This window comes from Benincasa hispida, chromosome 1 (genome assembly GCF_009727055.1).
Source record: "Benincasa hispida cultivar B227 chromosome 1, ASM972705v1, whole genome shotgun sequence".
Classification (NCBI taxonomy): Eukaryota; Viridiplantae; Streptophyta; class Magnoliopsida; order Cucurbitales; family Cucurbitaceae; genus Benincasa; species Benincasa hispida.
The window spans coordinates 3,697,802-3,724,686 of record NC_052349.1 but is presented as its reverse complement, the minus strand read 5'-3'; the positions used below and the strand labels follow the sequence as shown (position 1 = coordinate 3,724,686).

General features: G+C 31.8%; 4 protein-coding genes across 10 annotated transcripts in view; 2 read left to right on the top strand and 2 right to left on the bottom strand.

Moving 5' to 3' along the window:
• LOC120081177 (DNA repair protein RAD50) overlaps positions 1-3,402 on the top strand; it is a 43,632-nt gene extending 40,230 nt beyond the window's left edge. Inside the window, exons 21-28 of one of the 3 annotated variants that reach the window (XM_039035877.1) lie at positions 76-201; positions 283-335; positions 974-1,124; positions 1,228-1,290; positions 1,371-1,504; positions 1,666-1,794; positions 1,924-2,038; positions 3,004-3,402. In XM_039035877.1, coding sequence (XP_038891805.1) covers positions 76-201; positions 283-335; positions 974-1,124; positions 1,228-1,290; positions 1,371-1,504; positions 1,666-1,794; positions 1,924-1,963 — 696 coding nt within the window. In that variant the 3' untranslated portion in view covers positions 1,964-2,038; positions 3,004-3,402. Of the gene's footprint in view, positions 1-75; positions 202-270; positions 336-973; positions 1,125-1,227; positions 1,291-1,370; positions 1,505-1,665; positions 1,795-1,923; positions 2,039-2,980 lie in introns of those variants that run through there. The other 2 variants (XM_039035871.1, XM_039035886.1) reach the window with 2 other exon arrangements.
• Positions 3,403-5,155: 1,753 nt separating this feature from the next.
• On the top strand, positions 5,156-7,673 carry LOC120070919 (adenosylhomocysteinase-like). Its single transcript, XM_039022830.1, has 2 exons — positions 5,156-6,034; positions 6,609-7,673. The coding sequence occupies exons 1-2, from the start codon at positions 5,324-5,326 to the stop codon at positions 7,353-7,355; spliced, it is 1,458 nt and encodes a 485-aa protein (XP_038878758.1). The 5' UTR covers positions 5,156-5,323; the 3' UTR covers positions 7,356-7,673.
• Positions 7,674-9,518: 1,845 nt separating this feature from the next.
• On the bottom strand, positions 9,519-13,495 carry LOC120068321 (protein RALF-like 24). Of its 5 annotated transcripts, none has more exons than XM_039020063.1 (2): positions 12,966-13,495; positions 9,519-9,678 (listed from the first exon to the last, which is right to left on the bottom strand). In XM_039020063.1, the coding sequence occupies exon 1, from the start codon at positions 13,384-13,386 to the stop codon at positions 13,006-13,008; it is 381 nt and encodes a 126-aa protein (XP_038875991.1). In that variant the 5' UTR covers positions 13,387-13,495; the 3' UTR covers positions 9,519-9,678; positions 12,966-13,005. The 5 variants fall into 5 exon arrangements, with proteins under 5 accessions (XP_038875991.1, XP_038875986.1, XP_038876008.1 ...); XM_039020058.1 differs by having other exon boundaries at positions 9,519-9,692; positions 12,971-13,495; XM_039020080.1 differs by having other exon boundaries at positions 12,971-13,495.
• An 8,191-nt stretch (positions 13,496-21,686) lies between these two features.
• LOC120092628 (heat stress transcription factor A-5) lies at positions 21,687-24,954 on the bottom strand. Its single transcript, XM_039050776.1, has 2 exons — positions 24,477-24,954; positions 21,687-23,733 (listed from the first exon to the last, which is right to left on the bottom strand). The coding sequence occupies exons 1-2, from the start codon at positions 24,702-24,704 to the stop codon at positions 22,564-22,566; spliced, it is 1,398 nt and encodes a 465-aa protein (XP_038906704.1). The 5' UTR covers positions 24,705-24,954; the 3' UTR covers positions 21,687-22,563.
• Between the last annotated feature and the right edge of the window lie 1,931 nt (positions 24,955-26,885).

The window sequence follows — 26,885 nt, the reverse complement described above, 5'->3', positions numbered from 1 at the left end:
GGGTATATATATGTGTGTGTGTGTGTGTGTCTCAGTCTCTTTTCTGAATGGTTTTGTGTATAAATTATGTAACAGCTAAACAGGTTTCATGGGACAATGTCTGTCTATCAGAGCAATATTTCAAAAAATAAAATTGATTTGAAACATGCACAATATAAGGACATTGACAAGCGGTATTTTGATCAGCTGATCCAGCTTAAGGTTAGATTTTTCTTTTTCAGCTGCTAATAGGTTCACCCTTTCTAATTTGGTTCTACTGATAAGCTTAAGATTTAATGACAGACAACTGAGATGGCAAACAAGGACTTGGACAGATACTACAATGCTCTTGACAAGTGAGCTTCTATAAAGTCATAATGAGTTATAATTTTGATTTCTTTTACCTATATATATATATATATATAAGAAAACTTTATTGTCAACAAGTTTCTCACTATCCTCTCTCCTTATCATCCATTCATCATCTCTTAACTGACGATGAATTCCCACTTCCCCATAATCATTCTTTGTTACCCAACAAGTCTGGATTTGGAGACCATTTAAAAAAATAATTTCAGATTTCTATGTTGATGGCTGGTGCATCATATTTACTATTAAGATGTTAAGAAATAATCATTATCTCTCAGTAAACTTGCTACTCAAATTGTTCTTATATTTTCTGAGCTCACCTACCCCCTTCTGGTTCTCCCTGCCGCAGCAATTTATGCAAGTTGTAAGCAGAATTTTAGGAAAGAGGAAACTATATTCGGGCTGTTACTGCAATTTATTTTTCTGGCAATAGAAACCCATAGATCTTCACTGTTATATGTACAACTTCTAATATGCAATAAATCATAAATCATAATACGTTGAGTTTAAAGGAACATTCAGCAGTTTGGTTCATTGTCATTCATGCATATTCTCTGGCAGGATATATTAATTTGCGTTATATTATTTTCTTTATTTATGTTTATATCTTGTGACTTCATTTCAGAGCACTCATGCGTTTCCACACCATGAAAATGGAGGAAATAAATAAAATTATAAGGGAGTTGTGGCAACAAACATACAGGGGACAGGATATAGACTATATAAGTATTCACTCAGATTCTGAGGGTGCAGGAACTCGTTCATATAGCTACAAGGTTGGTTAGCTTTCTATTAGCACCTTTCGATACCTTTCTCAAACTTTCTCTGGTATTATTCTTTTTTACTATATATTCAATATTAGCAGTGTATACTGTTCAGGTTCTCATGCAGACTGGAGATGCAGAACTAGAAATGAGAGGAAGGTGCAGTGCTGGTCAAAAGGTGGCGGTCCAATTCAATTCCTCTGCTTAATATTTGCCCTTTTTCATTTGAAGAGTTAAATATTAATATTGTAGTTACAGGTTCTTGCTTCTCTTATAATTCGATTAGCATTGGCCGAAACGTTCTGCCTCAATTGCGGAATACTCGCTCTAGATGAGCCAACCACTAATCTAGATGGTCCAAATGCCGAAAGTCTTGCTGCAGCTCTTCTACGGTATCGATATAATTATACATCAATTATATTTAATTTGATTTTAAGTTCCAACATGATAAAAGAACTGTGACTTTTAAGAAATTAGACCCTACAATTGAGCCGAACGAAGAATCGCCTTTTGGAACCAAACATATGTTAGGTACAATCCATTTTTTCTGCAGAATCATGGAGGACAGGAAAGGGCAGGAGAACTTTCAGCTCATAGTAATTACACATGACGAGCGCTTCGCTCAGCTAATTGGTCAGAGACAGCATGCAGAGAAATATTATCGTGTTACGAAGGACGACCAGTAAGGCTCTTACTATATATGTATCCATTTAGTGTATTTGTCTTTCTACATATTTTATTCTCATTTTGTTTGTCATCTGGTTTTCACCTAATTCTTCTCATTACTAACTTGTCCAATTCTGTTTTACAGCCAACATAGCATAATAGAAAGCCAGGAGATATTTGATTGAAGCCATGCAAGAATGTTTGAACTTCAATTGGATCTTCGTAGCTGCAAGCTAAAGCATGGGTTAGTGTGGAAACAGGTCAGTTGAGTATGCTGTTGCTTCTAAATTACTGACTTACATTGGTTGGTTCCAATTGGTCTTACAAGTTAACTCTCTTTGGAAGCCAACTCCGATTGCTTGGAAGCCAGACATTCTTCCTACCTAATAATATCATACATACCCACATATGCATGCATGTATGATTAGATAATTATGATTCTGTTTAGTTGTGAAAATTTTAACCTAGTTATTTGATGGAGGTAGGATTAGGATACTTTAGGTAATTTCATAGGTTAATCCTTTTTACCCTTATTTATGTATTAATCCCTTGTAAATAGGGAGTCCTCTCATATATTTGATGCTTTTAATTGATAGTAACATTCTATAGTTTAAATCTTGGAGGATTCTCTCCTTTTATTTCTTAGGCTACACTATTATTTTAAGAAATATTATCGACTTGAACTATATTCAAGTTGGTGAATAATAACCTATCATTTTCTTTTTTCCTTATCTTGAAAACTGCATCCAATACATTTAAACGATTTCTTTATTTTAAGGGTGCAATTTTGTTTGAAGCTTAAGACTAAAAATATGATTCTGACTTTTCAAGGGAAAAAAATATATATGATTTGCAAATATTTATTATAGTGTGGTAGGAGTTAAAAAAAAAGATCAGTAATTATTTAGAATTATATTCTTAGAATTATATCTAAGAATATAAGGATGCAATCTAAAGGTTTAACTTTAGCGAAATCAAAAGATAGACTTTTTTTTTTTTCTTATTATTATTTGAGTTAACACTCGTAGAGTGGGAGATCGAACCATTCTTAGTGCTAATCCTAAACGAGTTATATGTTTATGTTAATAGGAGCAAAACTAGACTATGGGGTCTTCATTTGAAAGTGTTTTAAGAATTCAAAGATGCAATAAATATGAGCTGAATTTTTTAATTAAGTAGCCAATGTTTTGGTTCTCTAACAGATCGGTAAATACTAAATGGTTAGGACGTCACCTTGCGGTGATACAGAAACGTGACAGGCAACCTGAACAAGGCATAGGGACCTCGGAGCAGGTGGGCAATTTGGTCCTTTCCATTTTTTTTACCCACCTCACCTGATGCTGACGTGTACCAACCCCACCAATTACCTTGCTGGTGTACGCGTAACCACTGTACTTTCCCGCACCAGATCACTAACTGCTTTCCTTTCAAAATGTGGATTACCTTCGGGATTTTTGAAGTATATATTTTAAGAGATTATTCTTAATTGTAATTATCTTCAAATACATCTTTAGAGGAAAATTCTTATTTTATGCGTTTTAAAGTAAGATATATTATGTGATTTTTTGACTGCAACGTGGAGGCATAATGAAGGTATAATGAAAAAAGTTCTATGGAGTGTTTTGTATCTTCACAATTTATTTTTTCTAAATAAAAACCGATACATTTTTTAAAAAGAAATTTTCAAAAATATCAAATTATTTATAGAAATAGCAAAAAGATAGACTTCTATCGACGTCTATCAACGATAGACTTCCATTCGTTCTTGTCATTTATAGACATTGATAAATTTTTATCAGTTTCTATTAACCTCTATCAAATAAGATTAAAATTTTGATATTTTGTGTAAATGGTTTTCTTTATTTTTGAAAATTTTTCATTTTGAAATTAAAAAAAGTTATTATTATGTTTAATGTTTCATTGGATAGCTTTATTTTAAATATAAGGGAAGTTATTTGGATTGATCAAGCTTTGTTTCATCAACAAACAACTCTCTAAGCTTTTGCTTAAAGATAGGTTGGAGGAGGAGGTACACTAAATAAGTTTATGTTTTTTAATGTACACTAGAAGTTTTATACAGAAACGATCTTTGAAATTATACTTCCAAGTTCCAAATAAATCTTTGTAATCTATCTTAGGGCAAGTTTGTTCATTTTTAATGTAGATAATAATCTTTTATATATGTTTGTACTCAATTTTTTTGGTCCTAAGTTTCTAGAATATTAATATTTGTTCCTGAAGTTTTTAAACTTGCTATTATGGTATTTTTGGTTTAAAATTTGAATTTGATCCTTTCTATGTTTATTTTTTTGAGTAACTACTCTAAACATCATCCATCTAAAAACCATTTTCTTCAAATTGTTTTAAAATAGTCAATGTATTAGTTCTCACAAACGTTAGATCAAGGATTGGATACAATTTTCAAAGAAAATTCTAACAATTTATTAGCTTATGAAAATTGAGGTGTCTCTCATAATAGTTTTGTTGAGAGGAAAAATTGCACTCTTTAAGAAATGAAAATGGTTTGTGTTATGATGTAACATAATAAATATTTACCACATCACTTTTGAGTTGAAGCAGTTAAACTGCTTGTCATATTCACAATCACATTGCTCATAGATGGTTGCATGACCAATCGCCAAGGTCGAAGGCAACTATTGATAGTCATGACAGTCAGGGTTGTCAACCGACGGGTCTCAAAAACAAACAAGAAACCTCACAACGTTTAATTGTAAGCACATGGAAAAAAAGTTTAGTCCATCGTTTGTCAATATAATAAATAGTATAAATTGATACACCTATACAAGTTTAAGGTTTAAATTGGTACAATTATTTAGAGTTTTAATTGATACAACCTTAAAAGTCGAAGAGTATAAATTGATATTTTTATTAAAAATATTCTTTCTTAATATTATTTAGTTTGTCTTATTCATAAAATGTTGTTAAGAGTTCAATCGATGGAAAAAACTCAAGAGTTATGGATATGGAAATTGAAAAAAGAATAGAAGTGGAGAAAGAGAGAAGGAAATTAGAATCCTAACGGTACAAACGACTAACGAGAAACGATAAAATGAATAACGGAAAATGATCAAATTTCCCGCGCTAACCGTTAAGAAATGGACTTCGTACAATCAATCTCACGGTATTTCGATGCAGTCATCAAATAGAATAAAAACACGTGTCAGTCTTCTGGTCCAATGGACCCCGCGAAACTACCTGCGTAGAACGCTCGTTGCTTTTACCAAATCCACCGACCCCCAAACCCCAAATCGCATCAAAGATCAACACGTCAGCATTAAATCTCAACCGTCCATCACACTCCCTTTGAAGCCTATATAAACTCCTTCACTCACTTCATCTTCCTCGCCTCGCCTCGCCTCGCTCCTCTGAAACTTACAAAAATCTCCATCGCCATTTTCTGTGGAAAAAGAGAAAAAAACAAAAACTCAAAATCAAAATCAAAACAAAATTTCCATTTCGTTTCGTTTGAATTCATTCGGTTTTTTCTTGTTTGTTCATTCTTTGATTCAATTTTGATCAGCACAATGTCTCTATTGGTCGACAAAACCAGCAGTGGCCGTGAATACAAGGTCAAGGATATGGCGCAAGCCGATTTCGGTCGCCTTGAAATCGATCTCGCTGAGGTTGAAATGCCTGGATTGATGGCTTGTAGGGCTGAATATGGACCATCACAGCCTTTTAAGGGAGCGAGAATCACTGGATCTCTTCACATGACGATTCAAACCGCCGTCCTCATCGAAACCCTAACCGCTCTCGGCGCTGAGGTTCGTTGGTGTTCCTGCAACATTTTCTCCACACAGGACCATGCTGCCGCTGCCATTGCTCGCGATAGTGCCGCCGTGTTCGCCTGGAAGGGCGAGACTCTCCAGGAGTACTGGTGGTGCACTGAGCGGTCCTTGGATTGGGGCCCCGACGGTGGTCCGGATCTGATCGTTGACGATGGTGGCGATGCTACGCTGTTGATTCACGAAGGAGTTAAGGCGGAGGAGATCTATGAAAAAACAGGGACGCTACCGGATCCTTCTTCATCTACTAACTCTGAGTTTCAGATTGTGCTCACCATTGTTCGAGATGGATTGAAGACTAATCCTAAGAGGTACCACAAGATGAAGGAGAGATTGGTCGGTGTTTCGGAGGAGACAACCACTGGTGTGAAAAGGTTGTATCAGATGCAGGCTAATGGAACTTTGCTGTTCCCCGCCATTAATGTCAATGACTCTGTCACTAAGAGCAAGGTAATAATTCTCAGGTTATCACTAATTTTGGACCGAATCAAAGTTAGTTTAGTACATTCGCCTCTTCCATGAACTACTTTTTTTAAATATTGCGGTCGTTTTCTGAAATCATTTTAATCTATCGGTATATGTAACACTGACACGTCTCATTTTAAAATGATGTTGTAATTGTAGTGATTGGTAATTATCTGTTAGAACATTGAACCATTGAATTGTTATAATGTTTAATTTGATTGTTTTAGCTTTGATATGTTAAGTATGGTTAAACTATTTGGTTTTAGCATAAATTTGGTTACAAAATTTTCTGGGTGTTCCAATTTGCGCTTGAATCTGGTTGTTTGTTTCTGAGATTTTGTATGAACATTACATGGACTAGTTACATTGTTTGAGATTTGACTACTGCTGTTTTAGATATGAGTAAATATGGTTGAGCTATTTGGTTTTAGCATAAATTTGGTTACAAAATTTTCTGGATATTCCAATTTTTGCTTGAATCTGGTGGTTCTGTTTTTGATATTTTGTATGAACATATTATGGACTAATAAGCAATCACTTTGGATACTTGATTAAACAGTTTGATAACTTGTACGGATGCCGCCACTCACTCCCAGATGGTTTGATGAGAGCTACTGATGTTATGATTGCTGGCAAGGTTGCTGTTGTGTGTGGCTATGGAGATGTTGGCAAGGGCTGTGCTTTTGCCCTCAAACAAGGTGGAGCTCGTGTGATCGTCACTGAGATTGACCCGATTTGCGCCCTTCAAGCCTTGATGGAAGGCTTCCAGGTCTTGACGCTTGACGATGTCGTATCCGAGGCAGACATTTTCGTCACCACTACAGGCAACAAGGACATCATCATGGTGAATGACATGAGGAAAATGAAGAACAATGCAATTGTCTGCAACATTGGTCACTTCGATAACGAAATCGACATGCTTGGGCTTGAGACTTACCCCGGAGTGAAGCGCATCACAATCAAGCCTCAAACTGATAGGTGGGTGTTCCCTGATACTAACTCGGGCATCATCGTGCTTGCTGAGGGGCGGCTGATGAACTTGGGATGTGCCACTGGCCACCCCAGCTTTGTGATGTCCTGCTCATTCACCAACCAAGTGATTGCACAGCTTGAGCTTTGGAACGAGAGGAAGACTGGAAAATATGAGAAGAAAGTGTATGTTTTACCCAAACATCTTGATGAGAAAGTTGCTGCTCTTCATCTTGGCAAGCTTGGAGCTAAGCTTACTAAGCTGAGTAAGGATCAAGCTGACTACATTAGTGTCCCCATTGAAGGTCCTTACAAGCCTGCTCATTACAGGTATTGACGATCCGAAGGGTTTGTTGTTTTTCTTTTTTTATATAGAATTATTTCATCATATAGAGTGATAGGTTTCGATTTGCATTCGGATTTTGTCGGAGAGGTTTGGTTAGGACAAAGATTAAGTTCTTTTGTCTAAAGATCAAATGGATTGAATAAGGTTGGATTGGGTTGTGTGGGATACACTATTTTGTTACTTCCTTGCAGTTCCTTTGGCTGCATTTTTTTTCCATTAAAACAGTTTCAATTTTATTTTTCATGAATAAAAATATACTTTGAGTTGGAACAAATATCAGTGAAAGCATAGTTAGGTGTTTGGTGAATTTCTCTTCAATTTCATTGCTAATAATAATTTCAGAACTTTACTACTTCAATTGAAAATGTTTGTGACATTTCCTTCTTGATGGAATGATTATAAATATAATATTATAAGAATAAGATAAGCGGTTATAGTCGAATTGAACCCGCATCCTTAGCTTGGAAAGCTAGGGGTTAAATTTTGATTTAATTCGACTCCTTTATGGGATAAATTCCTAAATGTAAGTGTCAATGTATTTTCAATTTTCATATATATATTTTTTATTTCAGTTTCCAATATTTCTTTAGCTAGTCAATATTTCTTAAAATTCACAAATTTAATAGAGATACAAAAATGAATATTCAGAATTTCATCGGACAAAATTCAAATTTGCAACTTTATATCTAATTGATTATTTTTAAAACAGTTTATATAGAGACCTGTTAATTAGCCAAAGTTTCAAACAAAATTCAGTAACTAATTAGTCATACCTCAAAGTTCAGATTAATACATTATTACTAGATTTATATATCTATTTCTTTCCCACCTAATTAAATGTATATTTTAATCTTCATAAGTAAACGCATTTATTTTTTTAAAAGAATGGTTCCATATTGATTTTTTTATTAAAAAATAAAGTTATTTTCCTTTGACTTGAAACCTCATGATCAAATGAATTTTGTTATTTGTTATTGCAAAGAAAGAGAAGGATTTTAAAATATGAGATTTTAAACCTCATTTTCACTTAAAAAAACTTTCATGGCTAGAGTGCAAATTTCATAGGATTTGAAAGTAAATTACTTAGTTAATCTTGTCAAATTTTAATTTTCAATTAATACAAATGCCTATATTATTAGTAACTTATAAACTCTCTTTTTCAATTACCATCCAAATACAAAATTCTAAATACATTCGTGTTAAACCTTATACATTCCAAATAAAGTAATTAATTGGATTTAAAAATATTTCTTAAACTTTATTGAATCGGAGAGTTAATATTTAAAAATTGATCTAGAGAAAATAAATTATAACATTTCAAACCGTTATTAACAATTATAAAAAATATAATAATAGAATAGGTAGGTTTACAACTTACAAGCACAATTCCTAACCATTATTTTCAAAGCTACAACAATCTAAAACTAATCCTAAGTTTCCTATGCTATTATTCCCTTTGCTATTTTCACCATTATTCCGAGTCTATTAATATAAAAAGGGTCCAAATTCATTTTTTGGTCCCTTAATTTTTATAGAAGTAATGATTTAATTTTCAAACTTTGATTTGTAATAATTGAATCCATATGTTTTCAAATTTGTAATAATTTAGTCCTTATATTTTAAGAATGTAATAATTTATAGTCCACATTTAAATTTGTAATAATTTAGTTCTTATTGTGAAAAAATTCACTAAATTTAATTGTCAATTTTGATTACATAACAACTTAGTCCTTATAATTTATAAACAATCTTGACTTTTAATCAATTTGTAGATCTACATATCTGAGAAATTCCATTAAATTTTAATAGTATCTTTTTCAAATAAGAACTAAATCGTTACTAGTTGTAAATTACAAAGACTAAATTATACTTATAAAAATCTAAGACTAAATTGTTACAAATTTTTAAAGTATAAAGAGTAAATCGTTAAAAACTAAAATTTGGTCATGTGAAAATTAAGGGATAATAGTGGATTTTAATCCCCAAAAAAAAAAAAACAAAAATCTAAGATGGTCAAATTCTTCACTAATAATGTTCAAAGAACCAAGGAGAACTAAGCCAAGGCTATGATTTGTGAATTTGACAAAAATGCCATATTCTTCACTTAGAAATGTTGGTGAAGACCAATGTGATCCAAAAGCTTGCTACAATGTATGATGTTGAAAAGCAATTCCATTTACTTTATAATGTTCAAGTTATCATAAGATTCAATTCAACACTACTTTTTACAAAAGCACATAAATGTTTTTGCTTGATCTCAATGAACAACAACACGTGGTTCATTTATCTGCTTCTGGGTGCAACAGTTGAAGGGCTGCCAACAAGAAGCTGCAAAATTACGTTCTCAAAATGAATCACAGTTACGTTGAAAAGCAGTTCTACTAGAGTAACAATCATCAAGTTGCAAAAAGAGTACAAGTAAATTTATGCAAAGCATAAACAATAGATAGTTTTAAAGTAGTTAAAATTACACTTATCATCTCTCTCTCAACTTTAATAGAAGTAACAATTTAGTCCTTGATTGTTAGTTTATGGCGGAATTTAATCTAGAAACTTCAATAAATAACAATTCAATCTCTATACTTTACAATTCATACAATATAGTCTCTACAATAAAATATATTATCTAGATATAATGAAATTTCTTCTACATGTAAAGAGTGATAAATTAAGGATCAAATTTGTTTATAAACTATCAACGTTAAGTTATCACTTAATACAATTTGATACTTAATTTTGTGAGACTTTTTGTATGGTAAGGTAAGTACTAAATTGTAACAAATTTAAAAGTATAGGAATTAAATTCTTTACATGCTAAGGGTCTAAAGTTGAAAGGATTACATTGTTGCTTATGTGAAAGATCAAAAACAAAAACGGACTCATTAAATACTCTTCAAAGGCGGTTAGGGAACTTCCAGAAAGAACTCTGTATATTATTTTTTTTTTTCAAGAATTTTTGTAAGAAAAATGCTCCATCTCAAAATTCTAAAAAAGCACTTCTCATCACAAAAAATAATGAACTAAGTGACTTCCAGCATGAAAAGGCATCAGGTTATGCACATGTGTGTGTGTATATATATGTGTGTGTGTGATGAGCAAGTTAAATAGCTAATGGTATTATGGATAAGATTCAACTACCATATAAATATACAATTACCATTCAAAAGTACAAATATAAGTTAAAGGAAATTCAAGTTAAAATATGAAAATGGAATATCCTCCCACCACAAGAGTGAGACTTAAAAAAGATTTTAAGTGGGTGACCACAGTTGAGCCCTTTGCTTTTCATTAGTTTCAATGACCGCTGGTAATATCATATGTAAGAGTGTCCAAACTCTTTAGTAAGAATAATATAGTCCTCCACAAGTAACTTACAGAGTTCAGAAGCTACACTTCCAATATTGGGATCAAGCAATGAAATTCAAGTTTTATACCTGTAAAATGGTAAAGAAAAAAGTTGACCAGTTTGATAACCGGTTTTTGGTTTTTTGGTTATAATTCAAAATTATATAAGTAAAGTGTAAAGCACAACAAGGCCCGTTTGATAATCATTTTGGCTCCGTTTGGTAATCATTTCGTTTTTAGTTTTTGGTTTTTGAAAATTAAGTCTATTTCCTCCTCATTTCTTACCGTTATAATGATTTCTATCTTTCTTAAGTACAATGGTTGAATTTGACTAATTCTAAAAACAAAAACAAGTTTTTAAAAGCTATTTTTTAGTTTTCAAAATTTTGTTTGATTTTTTAAATCATTGGTAAAAAGTAGATAACAAAGGAAGAAATTTGGAGGTTGAAGTAGTGTCTATAGACTTAATTATCAAAAATAAAAACTAAAAATCAAATGATTACTAAACGGGACCTTCTTTTTTTTTTTTTTTTCAAAAATTAAAATTCAGATGGTTACTAAACGGGATCTTCATTTTTGATTTTTTGTTTCCAAAAACAAAAAATCAGATGGTATCAAATGGGGCTAAGGAAGCAAGAAATCAAAACTGAAATCAGCCTTGGGATTTTGATTTTCACCTGCAACATCAGTCTGGTGTTTTCTACTAAACTGTACCTAGAAGCAGGATATCACATGCTAGACTTTTAACATATCTGCTAAAAAAAAGTTGCACAAAGGGGAAAACAATTCTCACTGACAAAAAAAAATATTTATAGGACCAATCAGTGGCCATGACTGGAAATAGTGAAAACAAATGACCCTTGAGTTCATAGAAATATAGATAAATCTTTAATCCTAAATTTGCTTAAGCATTGCGGTGCAAAGGACTCTGTTTGGGCCTCTCATCACTAATATGAATAAGAGGAGGGGTAAGTTGATAAATCACTTCCAATAGGGAAGGAATAAGATGCGTTTGTTAGTTGTACAACTGTTAAGGTTAGTTGGTAAATCACTCCCAATAGGGAAACAAATGACCCATGGTTCTTGTTATTTTCCCTTGTCATCCTGTTCTTGGAAGTTAGTAATACTATATTTGCTGCACATGATCATGAAAGAGATGTATGACGAACGATAGAAACATGAGATTGGGTCAGTCATCACAGGAAATTTCATCAAGCAAATGCGAGGTTCGTAGAAGAGCTACCTCCAATCGATGATATGGAGGGTGAATTGTCCTCCGTCATTTCGATCAATTTAACGAGGACTAATTTAAAAGGAAGAAGGAAACCGTCACGACAGTTTTACCTAACAATTTTCCCTTTACTAGCTAGTTGATTTCTTCACACTCACGCCCCAATGTCCTAAGTTGATATACACTCCACAAGAGATGTTGAGTCAATTCAATAGAAATATGCCTCGAGATATTTACCTCTCTCACAATAGCTTTAATTTTGCGAAAAGGACTAGTTCTTCTTCGACACTTTGTCCCATATTAGCTAGTTGATTTCTCACATTCACACCCCATATCCCACATTCTATATTTTTACTTCATACTCGTATCTTTGAATCCCCATTTCCAGCAAAGACACGATTCAAGTTCATACGTGCAAGGGGAACAAAACAACCAAGAGGGAAAGCATTTGTTGATTTCGATTAGAGTCAAGATCTTAAAGACACTACTTCCTTCTTCCAACGAAGTGGATTTATTTATTTTAATAACAAATAGGAATTTCCTACACACCCAGAAAAAAATCAAGCTACGAGAGCATCTGACATTCAAAGATCAATCACTGGTTTCATTTCTCAACCCCAACCTTTGTCACAACTTCAAATCAAGTTATGCATTTCCCTTCTCGCTTTAATCTTCATAAACCAGTAACTACATTACCTGAAGAGCTGAGAAGAAAATCTCTCTTCATTCCTATCTTCTTCCTTGAAATAGGAACAAAACTTGACACATAAATATACAAGAGAAGGAAATCAGTTATGAAGACCCAATTGGCTAAATTTAGGATTGGTAGACAAAATCAAAGACCCCAGTCCACAAAATCCTTAAAACCAGAGAGCAGAGTCAAATCTCAAGTTTTCCCCATAGGAAAGCCCAGATCTCTCAAGAAATCAACAATGCACAACATTAAAACCCAAAATATAGCATTATAAAACACACCCACATTCTAAAAAACAAAGTAATTACTAAATACCAACTCTATTTCTCACCTTACCAGTGGCATCTCATCCATCATCATCATCATCATCATCAAGTGTTTATGTCATGAACATCTCTAGCACATCTAGTAATGATTTCACAGCCTCTGTCATAAGAATTTGCTGGACCAGGATGACATTCATAATATGAAACGCCTGGTCTTGAACAAGGAACCATGTCCCTTCTTAGTGTATCGTAGCTTATATACTTCTTCTGCATCATCAGAACTCTCCTGCTGATTTCTGATTCCATTTCTGGCTCAGTCAGACACTCCCCGATCTTCTGATTGCAAACCCCTTTTGCCATTAAATCCATTTCACTGCCCTTAAAAGATCTGAGATCAAGAATCGCATCGCAGAATGAGAAATGGGTTTGCAGGAAAACAAGTGGAAGAAGGATGGAAAAGAAGAAGAAGAGAATGGGGTTTGCCATTTTGAAGGGAATTTGTTTCTGTCTCTGCTTTGTTTTTTCACTGTCTCGTCTTCTTCTCCAGCAATATAGGCTCTGAATGTGAGATTCTTTATTGGTTGGATGTTCATAAATAGTAATGCTTTTGCCTTCCTTTTATCAAAAGCTAAATGGAAAACCCATAAATTTAAAACGTTCAAAACCATTTTTTCACTGATAATTCAGTCGCTAACATAATTTTAATAATTTAGTATCTATATTTTGAAAAATTTAATAATTTATTCTTTATTAAGAAAAAAATCTCCTTAAAATTAAATGTTGAATTCTATTAGGTAACAATCTAATTTTTATTCCAATCAATTTAACGAGGACTAATTTATTACATATGGTAAAATATATAAACCAAAATGTTACTTATTAAAGTTTAAGTACTAAATCATTACAAATTTAAAAATACAAAGATTAAATCGTTATCAACAGAAGTTTATAACTAAATTATTATTTTAAAAAGATTAGGGATTGAAAATGATTTTTAACTAATGAAATCAAAACATTTCTCTATCAACAAGTTGGATGTAATTCATTTGCATACAATTTTATGACATTAAAGCATATTCTTAAAATATAAAAATTTCATTTAAAAAAAAAAAAGAAAAAAAAATAGAGAGAGAAAGAGAGGAATTCCATTTTCTTATTTCAAAGTTTTGAGATTGTTTGAAACTTTGAGAGACAACTGTGTGATGGTATGGTAACTGATGATTACTTGAAATAGAGTTATCTCTTAATAATAAACATTAAAATTATTTTCTTTTCCACGTAGATATTTCTCATTCGATATTTTTAATATATTGTAAAATAAATTAATAAAATATGAGAAAAGAAATAATAAAATGTTCGTGATGTGAATATAATATAAATAATAAATATTTTAACTTTTTTAAAAATGTATCGATTAATTTAAAATTTTAAAATATTCTTAATATTTTATAAGTTTTTTCAAAAAAATATCCATATTCTAATCAATTTTTTTTAAAAAAATTTAACGTCTCATTATTTTTGTCGACATCAACATTTTAGATTGATATTTATTATTCTTTGTGAATTAATCAAAAAGTAAAAAACCTTTATTCAAAAAGACCATTTTACAATTTGTTTGAAAAATTTTCCATAGATAAAAAAAAGTCAAACTATTTAAAAAAATAGCAAAAAATACTTATAGACACTGATAGATTTCTATCCTTACTGATAAACTTTTATCGATTTCGATCACTGATAAATATTGATAGGCTTCTATCAATCTCTATAAGGAAGAAAAAATTATTATTTTGTGTAATTAATTTTTCTTATTTTTTTATTTTTGAAAATCTCCTCTTTTTTTTTTTTCCTTTTTGAAAAGCAGACCATTTTACTATTTGGTATCGTCAAAATAAAAATATAATCAAATTTTGAAACGATGATTTATTCCCCACCAAATTAATATTTATTTCTATTAATAATTTAAAATTTCAAAGCGTATCAATTGCTAAAAATATATATATATATATATATTCCCGGATAAACTATCTACTAATTTTTTTATTTATAATGGACTCGTTAAATGCTACAGCGAAAATTAAATTCCTTGAAAACGAAAAGAAAAAAAAATTGAATTATATAGTGAAAATAGGACGCACCACTAAGGGCCGAAATCCCAACCACTGAACTTTGTCGGTGGATTTCGGCCATAAATTGAAGGCCCGACCCGACCATTAACTATAATAAAAATAAAATAAAATAAATAATAATAAAGGATATTTCTAAAAATAAAAAAATAGAAACTATTCTCACAAAATAGAAAATTTTAATCGAGATTGAAAGAAGTCTATCGATGTCTATGATAGAAACTGATAGAAGTCTATCATTGATACCATCAATGATGAAAACTGATACAAGTCTATCATTGATAGACGTTGATAGAAATCTATCCGTATTTATCAGTGTTAAAAATTACAAGTCTATCATTGATAGACGTTGATAGAAATCTATCCGTATTTATCAGTGTTAAAAATTAATAGAAGTCTATCATTAATTGAAGTTGATAGAAGTTTATCGGTGATAGAAACTGAGAAGTCTATCATTGATACTATATTGATAGAAACTGATGTAAATAGACGTTAATAGGTCTATCAGTATCTATCAATATTTTTTAATTATTATTTCTAAAAATAATTTGATATTTTTTTTTATTCGTAAAAATTTTCCTAACAATAATACAAAATATATTTGTGAGGAAAACACCAAAAAAAAAAAAAAAGTGCCATTTTTGTCCAATACAATCAATTTGCCTTGCCTTTGACGTTAGGATTGTTTGGAGAGTGGGTTAGGTCAATTCCACAATGTTTTATAAGTATGCTGATTTAATTTGAAAAAAAAAAGAACTGAATTAAATAAAATGTTGAAAATTTATAAACAATGATTGGATAGAAATATGTAATAAAAAATCTGAAAAATCTATAATCATATTAATCGGTGAAATTATGATATCCTTATGGACTATGTTCATTATCCTAAAGTGTTCAATTTCGAAATTATTTATTTTTTGATTACTTCTTTGACTAGACTATTGAAATACGTGTTCTTGTGAGAAGAGCGTTCCTATTGAATTTCTTATCGAAATATTGCACTTGACTGAATTTATTATTTTAGTACAAACAATCAATTGATGTTACTCGTCGTTAAAGTTTTCCATTGTTTTGATAGTTGAAAAAGGGATAACCTTCTCTTCCCAAAGAGATTTGTTATGTTTTATATGCTTTCTTTTTTAAGGAAAAAGGGAGCAACCTCCCCCACTCCCTCTCCAATATACTACTAGCCTGCTATAATTTGAATTATGATGAGGAATTTCAACCTCTATATAAAAATATTTATATATTACATAGTAGTTACCGTCTATATTAAACACACGGATATATATTATGTAATGTAGATTGCTACTATATTCCAGAAATAAATTAATATATGAAAGCATCACTCAAACGAAGGAAACAAAAAAAAATATGAAAAGAATGACTTTTTTACTCATCAAATTTTTAGGAATAGATAGCTTCAGTCTCTAAACTTTCAAGTAAAAAAAATTGGAAATCTTTCGGAGAAATTTTCGCTACTATAGTAGTATGAAAAATTTTCCATACTATCATTAACTGCTTGTCACAAAAATATAATTTGAGAATTATATGGAGTCTACAAAATAAATGAATATAATTTACTGATGTGTCAGATTATGAATAGAAGTAGTAGATACTACCGTAGTAGTAGAAACTTTCCCGATATCTTTCTCTCATAATAGATCTTGTTTAGTACAAATGAATACTTCTTCCCTAATACTTTTACCTATACTAGCGAGTTGATTTCATCACATTCACACTCCCATATCACACATTTATTATTATTATTATTATTAAGAATCGAATTTTCATTGAGAAAGAAAGAATGAATACAAGCCCATATAAAGGAGGGACTCCAAGTCAAGTGTACAATGAGACTTACTCTATACTTAATGAAATTTTGTTGAGTTCAAAATCTATCATGATATCAAAAGATAGATCTATAGAATGCTAACACCCTAAAGAGAGTGATGAAAGGATGGTTACTAGTTCCTTCACTTCCTTTGATAATCGTGCATTCGTAGTGATAATGTTAGTTTCGCTATGCCAATTGCAAATTTATTTAACTACCACTACAAATTCTAAAGTCAATCTAGGTACTAGTTGTAGAAGAACAAGATAAGTTATAGTGTAGACTAATTTTCTTGAATCAAATCTTCGAAGATATATCTTGTTTGTTATGGAAAACATATCTTTAACAACTTAAGGATCCTATTTTATGGGTTCAAATTCGGGGAGAAAACTGAGATTTGCCTCACTTTTTGAAAATGGGGTTTTTCACCATTTATTGATGTCAAATTTGGGTGAGATTACCTAAAGGAACTTCGCGCACGTGAAATGGACTTTCTCGCTTTCCTACTCTTGCTCACTTATTCTATCTCTCTCCCTTTCCTCTCACAAATCGCTCTCCTCTTGCCCTTTCTCTCACAATCTTGCCACTTACTCTCGCTCTGCAACACAAATTGAATAGAGAGAGAAGAAGAAGAAAAGACGGCCAGAACTTGTGTGTGGTCTTGTCAAAGTTGATCGTACTAGAGAAGAAGAGCACCAGCGAAGAAGAAGAACAAGAGAAAGAAGAAATAAGAGTAATTTTGTAAAATTACTTGATGATGAGGTAAGCAAAATGTCAAAGTTTTTTTTTTTTTAAACACCATTATTTAATTGGATGTTGTGCCATCTTGTTCTTCATGATGACGTTGACAAAAAACAGAATTAAAAGATCAAAATTCTTAAGTTTTAAAAGTGGGGCAAAAATCATTTTAGACCTTGAGTAGGGTCTTTTAATAATTTCCCCCTATTTTATGGATACAAACCAGCCTTTGTAGAAACTAACAATAACTAATGATTAAAACAAAAGACCTTTATTTTGGGATAAGAGAGATATAACTAATTCTTTAACCTTGGTAAAAGCCAAAACCTACAAAGGAGAGCACAGTCTAAAAAAGAAGGGTAATTAACAAAACATCAAGAGCTACTTAAGTACCACACTAGTGGTCTAACCGATGTGGGATAAAGGTAATCACATCCCGATGATACTTCATTCAAAAATACCCGATACCCGGTCAAAACCCTCTACTGGTGCTCCTTCATAGAATGTGACTCTGATACTAACATATTAGATATTTAAGTGTCTTGGAGAACCACAACCCAAAAGCCAACTATTAAAGTCATTTAAGTACCACATTGATCGTCCTATATTTATCGATGTGGGACAAAAGTTATCCATATTACTTGATTCCTAACCTTATCACTTCAAATATCCAGAAGTCAAACCAACACAAATAAAACAAAACAAAGGTACCTTGTCGTCTCAAGAAATCAAGTTTGAAAGACTTGATATGCCTTTTTTTCTCTCTATGCAAAGTAACAGCTAAAAAACGAGAGAGAAGGGAATGGTAATCACATTATATTAGAGACAAATTGTACGGTAAAGGGTGCAAAAGTCAGTAATGAAAAGAATGTAGTTTTGGTGCAACAACCAATCTTCCATATATATGATGTAGGAGTTATAATAATCTATTGTTAGTAAATACTTTTATTATTAGTTGATGATTTGATGTAGCTGATCATAGTTGTGAATACATCAACTATTAACATATTAAAAATCCAAGTACATAAATAGTCATCAAGTATGTGTTAATCAACAAACATTATAAAATTTAAGTACAACATCTCACTATCAGGCATCAATCAACCAGCATATTAAAAAACAAAAGTATATTAAGGGGTATCAAGTGTACAAATTGTGTATCAAGAAAGGGTACCAAGTGTACATCAGTAGTGTATCAATAGACATCAAGTGTATCAGGTACATTAGAGGTATCAAGTGTAAGTATATTAAGTGTGTATTGAAGGTATCAGATGTATTCGTACATTTTTTACATTTCTTGTTTTAAATCATGGGCTGACTTTTTTTTAAACAAAACTAAAAGGTTTGGGCTATGGGTCTAAAATTAGTAACTTATACCGCCTATTTTGCAACTAGCCCTTCTATATATATATATCGTAGGATTATCTCTCCTCCAATCATTGCAATCACTTACCATCTACCTTGCAAAGGTGTTTTTGTCATTTTTTTAAATAACAATTTAACTCTAAAATAGGATATTTACACTTCCAATTTATCAATATACATTTTGATGGAGACAATATGAAAAAGATATCGTGTTTTGAAGAAGTGAGATGTCATTGTTCTGTTCGTTTTTACGTTAGAATATTAGGCTGAATATAAGTCTTGAACGTGATCGGACCAAGTCGACATATAACAATCGGGTAAACAAATCCATCTTGATTCAAATTACGGAGGATAATAATGTATTATGATCGCTTTTTGAGATTTCAAATTCAAACTTCCTAATGATCTATGTCAAATGTCAATATCTATCAAAGGTAATTTACTTAAGATCTTTAAATTTTAATTTTAAAGTTAAAACACTTCTTAAGAATCATCAGATTGTTAGAGGTTTACGTTATTTTCTACCATCTGTGTTGATTATGAAAATAAAATGTATGCATTCGATTGATAGCAAACTTTTCTAACATCCCCTGCCTATTTTTTTTTTTTATTTATAGTTTAAAAAAACTTTAAAAATCAATTTTATAATAATATTTACACGTGTTTTGTTTCCTTGTTTTTTTATCTATATTCTAATGACGCTTTTAGAATTTAAGGCAAAATTAAAGAAGAAATTAAAGAAAGAGTAATTATTTTAGATGGTAAAATTGCTGAAAATATGTTCAAGTATAGTAAAATGTATCTTTAATGATACACCGAGATAGATATATCAGTGAACGATAATGATATTTTACTATATTTATATATAGATTGATTCATTTTTTCTTATTTCAAAACAACCCAAAAAAAATTATTTCAAACCCGATTTTATTTTTAAGAGATCTTACCATTTATTGTCATTAAAAAAAAAAAAAAAAACATAAAATGCATCTATAGGATGGTTAAGTAAAGCCGGATTAAAAAATAAATAACATAACATAAGATGAACCTATTATCACAAAGGCATTTTAGGGCATGTTTGAATTGCTAAAAAAAATGCATTTTTCAAAAAATTATTTCATAAAACACTCATGTGTTTGTTTAACTTTTTCTCAAAAGTGTAATTATATGCAAGGCAGAATTGTGCCAACGCATTTTCCTACACAAAATACCATGCGATCGCAATGTTCTCAAAATGCTTTTGGACACGATTTTACATATTTTTACTATCGCAATCCTACATTGTTTTATATCTTTGCGTTGTAATAACATGTGTTTTAATAAGGAGATGTTTTTTAAAGTGTTTTAATAAGGAGATGTTTCGCCCCTAACTTGAAGTTTGTGGAGTGAGTTATATTATTGTCTACTCTTCGTTTCAATTATAATAATTAGTGTTTTTAACTATTGTAACCTACAATTAACTGTATTACTCTTTCATATCTCTTTTTGCGACAATGTTTACCATTTCCTTTTCTCTTGTATTTACTATTTTCTACCTAAACTAAAATAGTTTATACCCTAAACATTAATTATTATAACCCAAGTAATAATAACCAATGCCTTAAACACTCCTTAAATGTCAAAACTCCATTTTAAAAAAATGATTTCAAGTATTTCTCTTAGACCAACCTATTTCATAAACTCATTTTTTTTTCAAAAATTATTCTGAATGGTTGTTAAACGCTCAAACTTCTTTCAAAATCACATTTTCAAAGATAAACATTTAAAAAGTTAAACCAAACATATACATAATAAATGGTTCAGTAGCATCTCAATGATACATTTATGTTTATTTATCTCTTCAACGAGCTGACCAATGGTAAATTAAGTGTGGAATTTCGAATCATAATCGATTTTCAGTTAAATAACTAGTAAGAAAATTAACCAAAGGAGAAAAGGAGAAAGGAAGAAAAGAGAGATGAAGCATAGACAAAAAGCCAAAATCCATTATGTATTGTAACTTATTACAACTCACAAGGATAAGGATCGGAAGGATTGGGCTTTGAAAATGAAATAAAATAAAATAAAATTTTGTTAGTATTTTCTGGTGGGGTCAGGGGGTCATTTTCAAGTTGTGGTTGTTCCCCATTTTGTTCATAAAAGGCAATTGCAATCACTACAACTAGAATAACACCACTCCCATTATAGCAACTAAAATTATTTAATAAATATCTATAAAATACTTTCATCCATATATCAACAAATTGATCCTATAATGAGAAAATACCACCTATATAAACATTATTTACTCGTTTATATTTCATACCTTCAACAAATTTAATGATGAGCACAAGGATTTCATGGTCTCGATGGAAAAAAGAGACTATAATTAATTTTATGAAAAATTTTCAAACAATTTAGGTCACGTTTACCAAATAGTAACGAAAATTGGTGTAATCGAAATGAGATTTCATTGATGGATGAATCGTAATAGGCCTGAATTACAAACATAATTGAATTGTTTTTTATCACGTTTATCTAGAATTATGAATTTGTCATATTTTACCGTTACCATTACTATTTGACCCTAACGGTAATGGTAATAAATGTGGTAAATTCATCATTTTCACAACGTTATGGTAACAATATTTGTAATGGTAACGACACGGTAATAGTAACGACACGATAATAGTAAAGGTAGTAGATCCCACATAATTTTCAACCACAATCAGATTGAACACCTTTTATTCTTCAATCAAATTACAAGATCTTATTACAAATTTCAAGACGGAACCCACATCTCATTACAATTACGGAAAGCAGGTAAACAACAACAAAAGTAATCAACCGGGACCCACTTTTTATATTACGATTGATGGATTACTTTTCAACCAGTGTAAACGTAGCCTTAATTTATCGAATTAATGAGCATGAGGACTCCCATTCTAGCAACTAAAAAACATATTACTTATCCAACTTTCAAGTGTAGAACCTAGTCGTAGTTTCTAAAAAATATAATGATAATAAAAACTAAGTCGTAGTATGTTTTATTCAAAGTGGTCAATAAAAGTGAATGCAAACAGAGAAAGAGGAAATGACACCTAATTAGATTTAATAAGTTTATTTGATAACTAATTAGATTAAGTGATGGGTGCAAGCTAGCCCAAACACTCGGCAAAAATATCTAAACGAAACGAACAATGACAGACCAATAAAGTGGATTCATAGGCTCCATGACAATTTATTCAATAGAATAGACAATGCACTCTCCAATGGAAAAATGGCAAAGCAATTCAGCATAGACACATATGTGTGTGTTTATTAGCAAAATTTCCATCAATATACAGATGAAGTACTCAAGGTAAGTTGTGGTGAAGTCATCTCTAAGCTAAGGTATTTAATAAGTTATAGATTTACCTACCTAATTATCCAAGAATGAACAACATTATACACGGTTACAACGTACCAAGAAGAACTCATCGCAACAGGGTATGAGTGACTCCGAAGAATCATAGAACAATTATAGGAAGTAACTGCAAATCCTAGTCAGGCTCTACTTATTGTATCATAGAAACAGAAAACCCTATATGAACTGTTAGAAAAGCTTTGAAATTACCTCTATTGTCAAAGAGATAGGCCCGATCTTCCATCATGTGGCTCCTTGTATAAATTTGCCCTGTAATTAGAACTTGCCTCTTCACTTTCGGGACAACCTGGTCTTTCGGTAAGGAACTGTTCCCAGAAACCGTCATTGGCTGGAGGTCCATTATTTTTATTCGAGGTCTCTTGAGGACAAATCAGAGTAGTCCTCTCGTCAAGATTTATGTTCTTAGTGAACAGTCTCGCATCTGATTCTTTTCCATTTGAATTTACTTTTGAATCTGGGGATTTTCGAGCATTTTGACCCAGTTGTGGCATTCGAACCGAACAAGCAGTGTCACTGATTCGCAGGGACGACGATGCTAGAGTGAGATTCAATTGACATGAGATGTGACTTTCTCCATCTTCTTTGGAACTAACACTTGGTTGCAATGAGTGTAGATGTGGACTCTCGTCATTAGGCGATTTCCCTGACAACGATGAATCCCTCTTCAATATAAACGATGTTCCAGTGTCTGAGAGATCTAATGTTTCAGCTACAAAATGAAGATTTTCTTGGACAGCTCTAGTATCAAGCTTTGACATATGTCTTTGTGAACTTCCCCCTTCTTCATTTGAACTCTGAGTGCTACGTGAAATTAAGTTGATATCTGATGCACATGAAGTTTCTAACCTCAGCTTATGTGAAAAATCTTGATGAAAAATATTACCAGACTCAGATCTGGAACTACTATGGTTATCTAAAAAACTATTTTCTATGACCAGCGGTGAAAGATCAGCCGAAGGCAGTCGTCTCTTCTTTTTAAATGCTGTAAAGTCCATAGACTCGACCCTTCGAGCAAGATGTTCAACAAAAGAAGGGTTCTGGACAGCCTTTTCTAAAAATGCCAATAAATTCTTCTGTCTTTTTTCCATGCTTTCCACCTTCACTGTTAGATCTTGCAACTGAAGTTTAGCAGTCGATTTTTGCTGTTTGAATCTTGATATATTGGCTTCAAGTGTAGTTTTTTCACGTGATAGCCTCTCTATTTCATCTTCAAAAGCAGCTCTTTCTGGATCTACATGAGATCCTTGAGGATTACTGTGACTGTGAATTGGTTTTCGACGGTGGATGTTTTTCAGCAGATGCTTTTGATCCTTTATGAAATCTTCATTTGCAAATTCCCACTTCTCAGAATCAATCTTTCGAAACCCCTGCCAACAAAATTTTCAGAACTGGCAAGTTTAGGCTACTTCATTTGCAAATTTCTCGCACTATTGATTGGTCCCTTTTTCAAAACGAAAGAATAATACGACTTCCTTATAAAATGATGTGTACAACAGAAACCATTCAATAGATTCTAGCATGATAGATGGAAAGATCGTTCCCAATACATAAATGACCATATAGAGGTAAAGAAACCATATGGGTACCCTGCAAACCAATTCCATCCAAAAGCCCCATTCCTTTAGGAGTATAGGAATCACGCAACAATAAATTGGGAGTGCAAGGGGAAGTGGAAATAATTCTCTTCTGGTAGTAGCTAAACTAGAGAGATCTGTTAGAAAAAAAAAAATCTCAGAAAACTTAACTGAGAAGGTGACGGTTTCATAATCTCGGAGCTAATAGATTAGCATGATAGAATAGAATTAACATACAAAAATTGGTTTATCAACACAACTCGTGGTAGGCAAATAGTTAAATCCCTACAAGTTACATCAATTGAAGCTCATAAATACAAAACAGAATTGAATAGGAATGAATACAGAACAATTAAGAATTGCTAAAACGCATGAGATGAATGTATAAACACAAACAAACATACTAAGTAAATGAGAGAGGGAAACAACAATAAAATTGATAATTACGCAATAAGGAACATACTCCACAACCAATTATAGGAAGAAACGAAATTAAATCATAGAAGTGAACGAAAGAGGAATCTTCAAAAGCTTACATAGGTATTAAGCTGCCGAATGAAGCTGGAGAAGTTGCTGTGCTTGAAAAACGTGGGAAGAAGAAGGCGGGCGAATTCAGGGGGATTCCAGACCACAAAGCTCTTCTTCGAAGAGGTCCACGACACGATCTCATCGGTGGTTGAGTCGTCAACCATATCGTAGGTCTTGATGAGAAACGGCGCCGGACCAGCGCCGCCGGTGGTTCCGCCGCCAGTAGCTGCCTCCATTAGCTGAGAAGGACGGCGGATCAGGATCTGAATCGATCGACGGAAGCGGTTGAAATCGAATTGAAAGGGAGAATTGGAGATGAAGATTACGCGGAGGGAGAGGGTGAAGATGGTGGGAAGTTTTTGGTGTGTAATCGACAGGTGAGGTTCTACGAGATTGACTTCGCACCACCCGCTGCTTGGTTGTTCTCTTTTTTTTTTTCTTTTTTTTTTCTTCTCTCGTTATTTCTTTTTCTTTAAATAAAAATTAAATTTGAGAAAAAAGGGCTACCTAAGATTTGTCTTCGCGACCTTGGTAAACGGTGTGGGGTTGTTGGATTTTGTTTTTATTTTTTCCCCCTTTTTCCTTCTATTTGATTGGGTTTAGGAGATTTGAGGGCGTTTGAGTAATTTGATAGATTTGACATAGTTAAAATGTTTTGGCCAAATTATCTTGAAATTTGTATTTTATGTCCATAATATCTTTTTGGTTTTGAGTTTTCAAGAATAGGTTTTAAAAGTCTCTGTTAATAAAATCATTAAAATTGTGATGTGTCAAAATGACTTGAAAAAAATATACATTTTAATTATTTTTCCTCTTCTCTCCTAGGGTCTCCCTTTCCCTCCGTTATTTTTTTCTCTATCGTTTTTTTTAGCAACTTTTCCTTCCATATACTAACTTGTTGCCAGTTTTATTTAAAATTCCTCTCTTTACAGTCTCAACCCTTCTCTTTGACATTATTTTTGTGAGGCAAAGGTAGCTCTGAAACTACCCTCGAATTTATAAGATTATCTCTCTCTCTTTCCTTCAAGATTCTCGAGAGAGAAAGTCTTGTAGTGAAAGAGAGTTTTTTTTCGCGTGATTATATGTAATTCTCATGAATCGTAAGAACCAATTTCTGTAAGACAACTTTGGAGCAAAAAAGAAAGGGGAAAAGAATATGGGAGAGAGTAGAAAACAAGCTTAAACCTCTGAAACTGCCATCTGAGCAAGGTTAATGTGAATGAAAGCTTGTGGAGCTAGAAAAAAAACTGCAGGTGTTAGGTGAAGAAGATAAGGATGAAGCCTAAGTAACACATTTAAGTTTTTGTAGCTGGAGGAAAATATTGCATTTGTCTGGAAAATGAGAAAGATGGAGAGAGAACGAAAAGGGAGGAGAAAACCAGACTTCATAGCTCAGATAGAAGATGAGAACATGGAGAAAGAGGAGGGAAGGAAGAGAGAAGAAGAGAGAAGAGGAAAAATAATTATATATATATATTTCCAAGTCATCTCGACACATCAATATTTACTCATTTTTAGCATTAAATTGAGTGAATTTATTAGTATAAGACTTTTTAAACCTATTTTTGAAAACTAGGGACTAAAATGGTAAATTTGAAACATTAAAAATTAATGTACATATTCTTGAAAACTCATGGACTAAAAAAGTTTTTTTCCTAATTTTTATGTTTTCAAAAATTTCAAAAATACTCATAAAACTTTCTTTTAAGAAAGTATAATCATAATGTTTAATTATTGGTTTTGGATAGAAACCGTTAATGTTTTGTTTCAAAAATATCTCTTAACTTCCAAAATTTTCAAAATTACCCTTTTAACTTAAAACAAGTTTTCAAAAATACCTTACTATTAGTATATGAACACAAACTATTGATACTCATTTAAAAAATATCATTGAACTTTCAAAAGTTGCATAAATTTTATTAATCTTACAAAAAAAAAATAACCGTTGATATGTTGATCAATTTGTTTGAAGTCTTATTGAGTTTGGAAGTAATCAATTTTAAAACACAAAATATATAAATGTTTTATTTTCATATAGATGCTCTCGTTTTTTTTCCAATTTGTCCAATTCTTACCGAAATTTTCTTGCAACAAAATATAAACTAAATTCCGACAAAAATCTCTCAAAATTCCAAAATAAAGTCTCCCACTAAAAATGACCAAACTGATAAATGGTTACAAAAACTAAGTATTTGGTTATTAAGATACATTTGACTACTAACATGCAATCTTATTAAGTCCCAAGGTTCCGTTGGTGCTTCCATTATTATTTTTCTTGGTGTTACAATCTACATACCTTTATTGAACGAGCAACTTTTTTAAAAAAAAAACGAGATAAACGAAGGTCAAGCAGTCAATAAGAAAATAAGTAAAACCAGAGAAAAATAAAGAAACTAGAGAAGTGTTAGATCATAAAT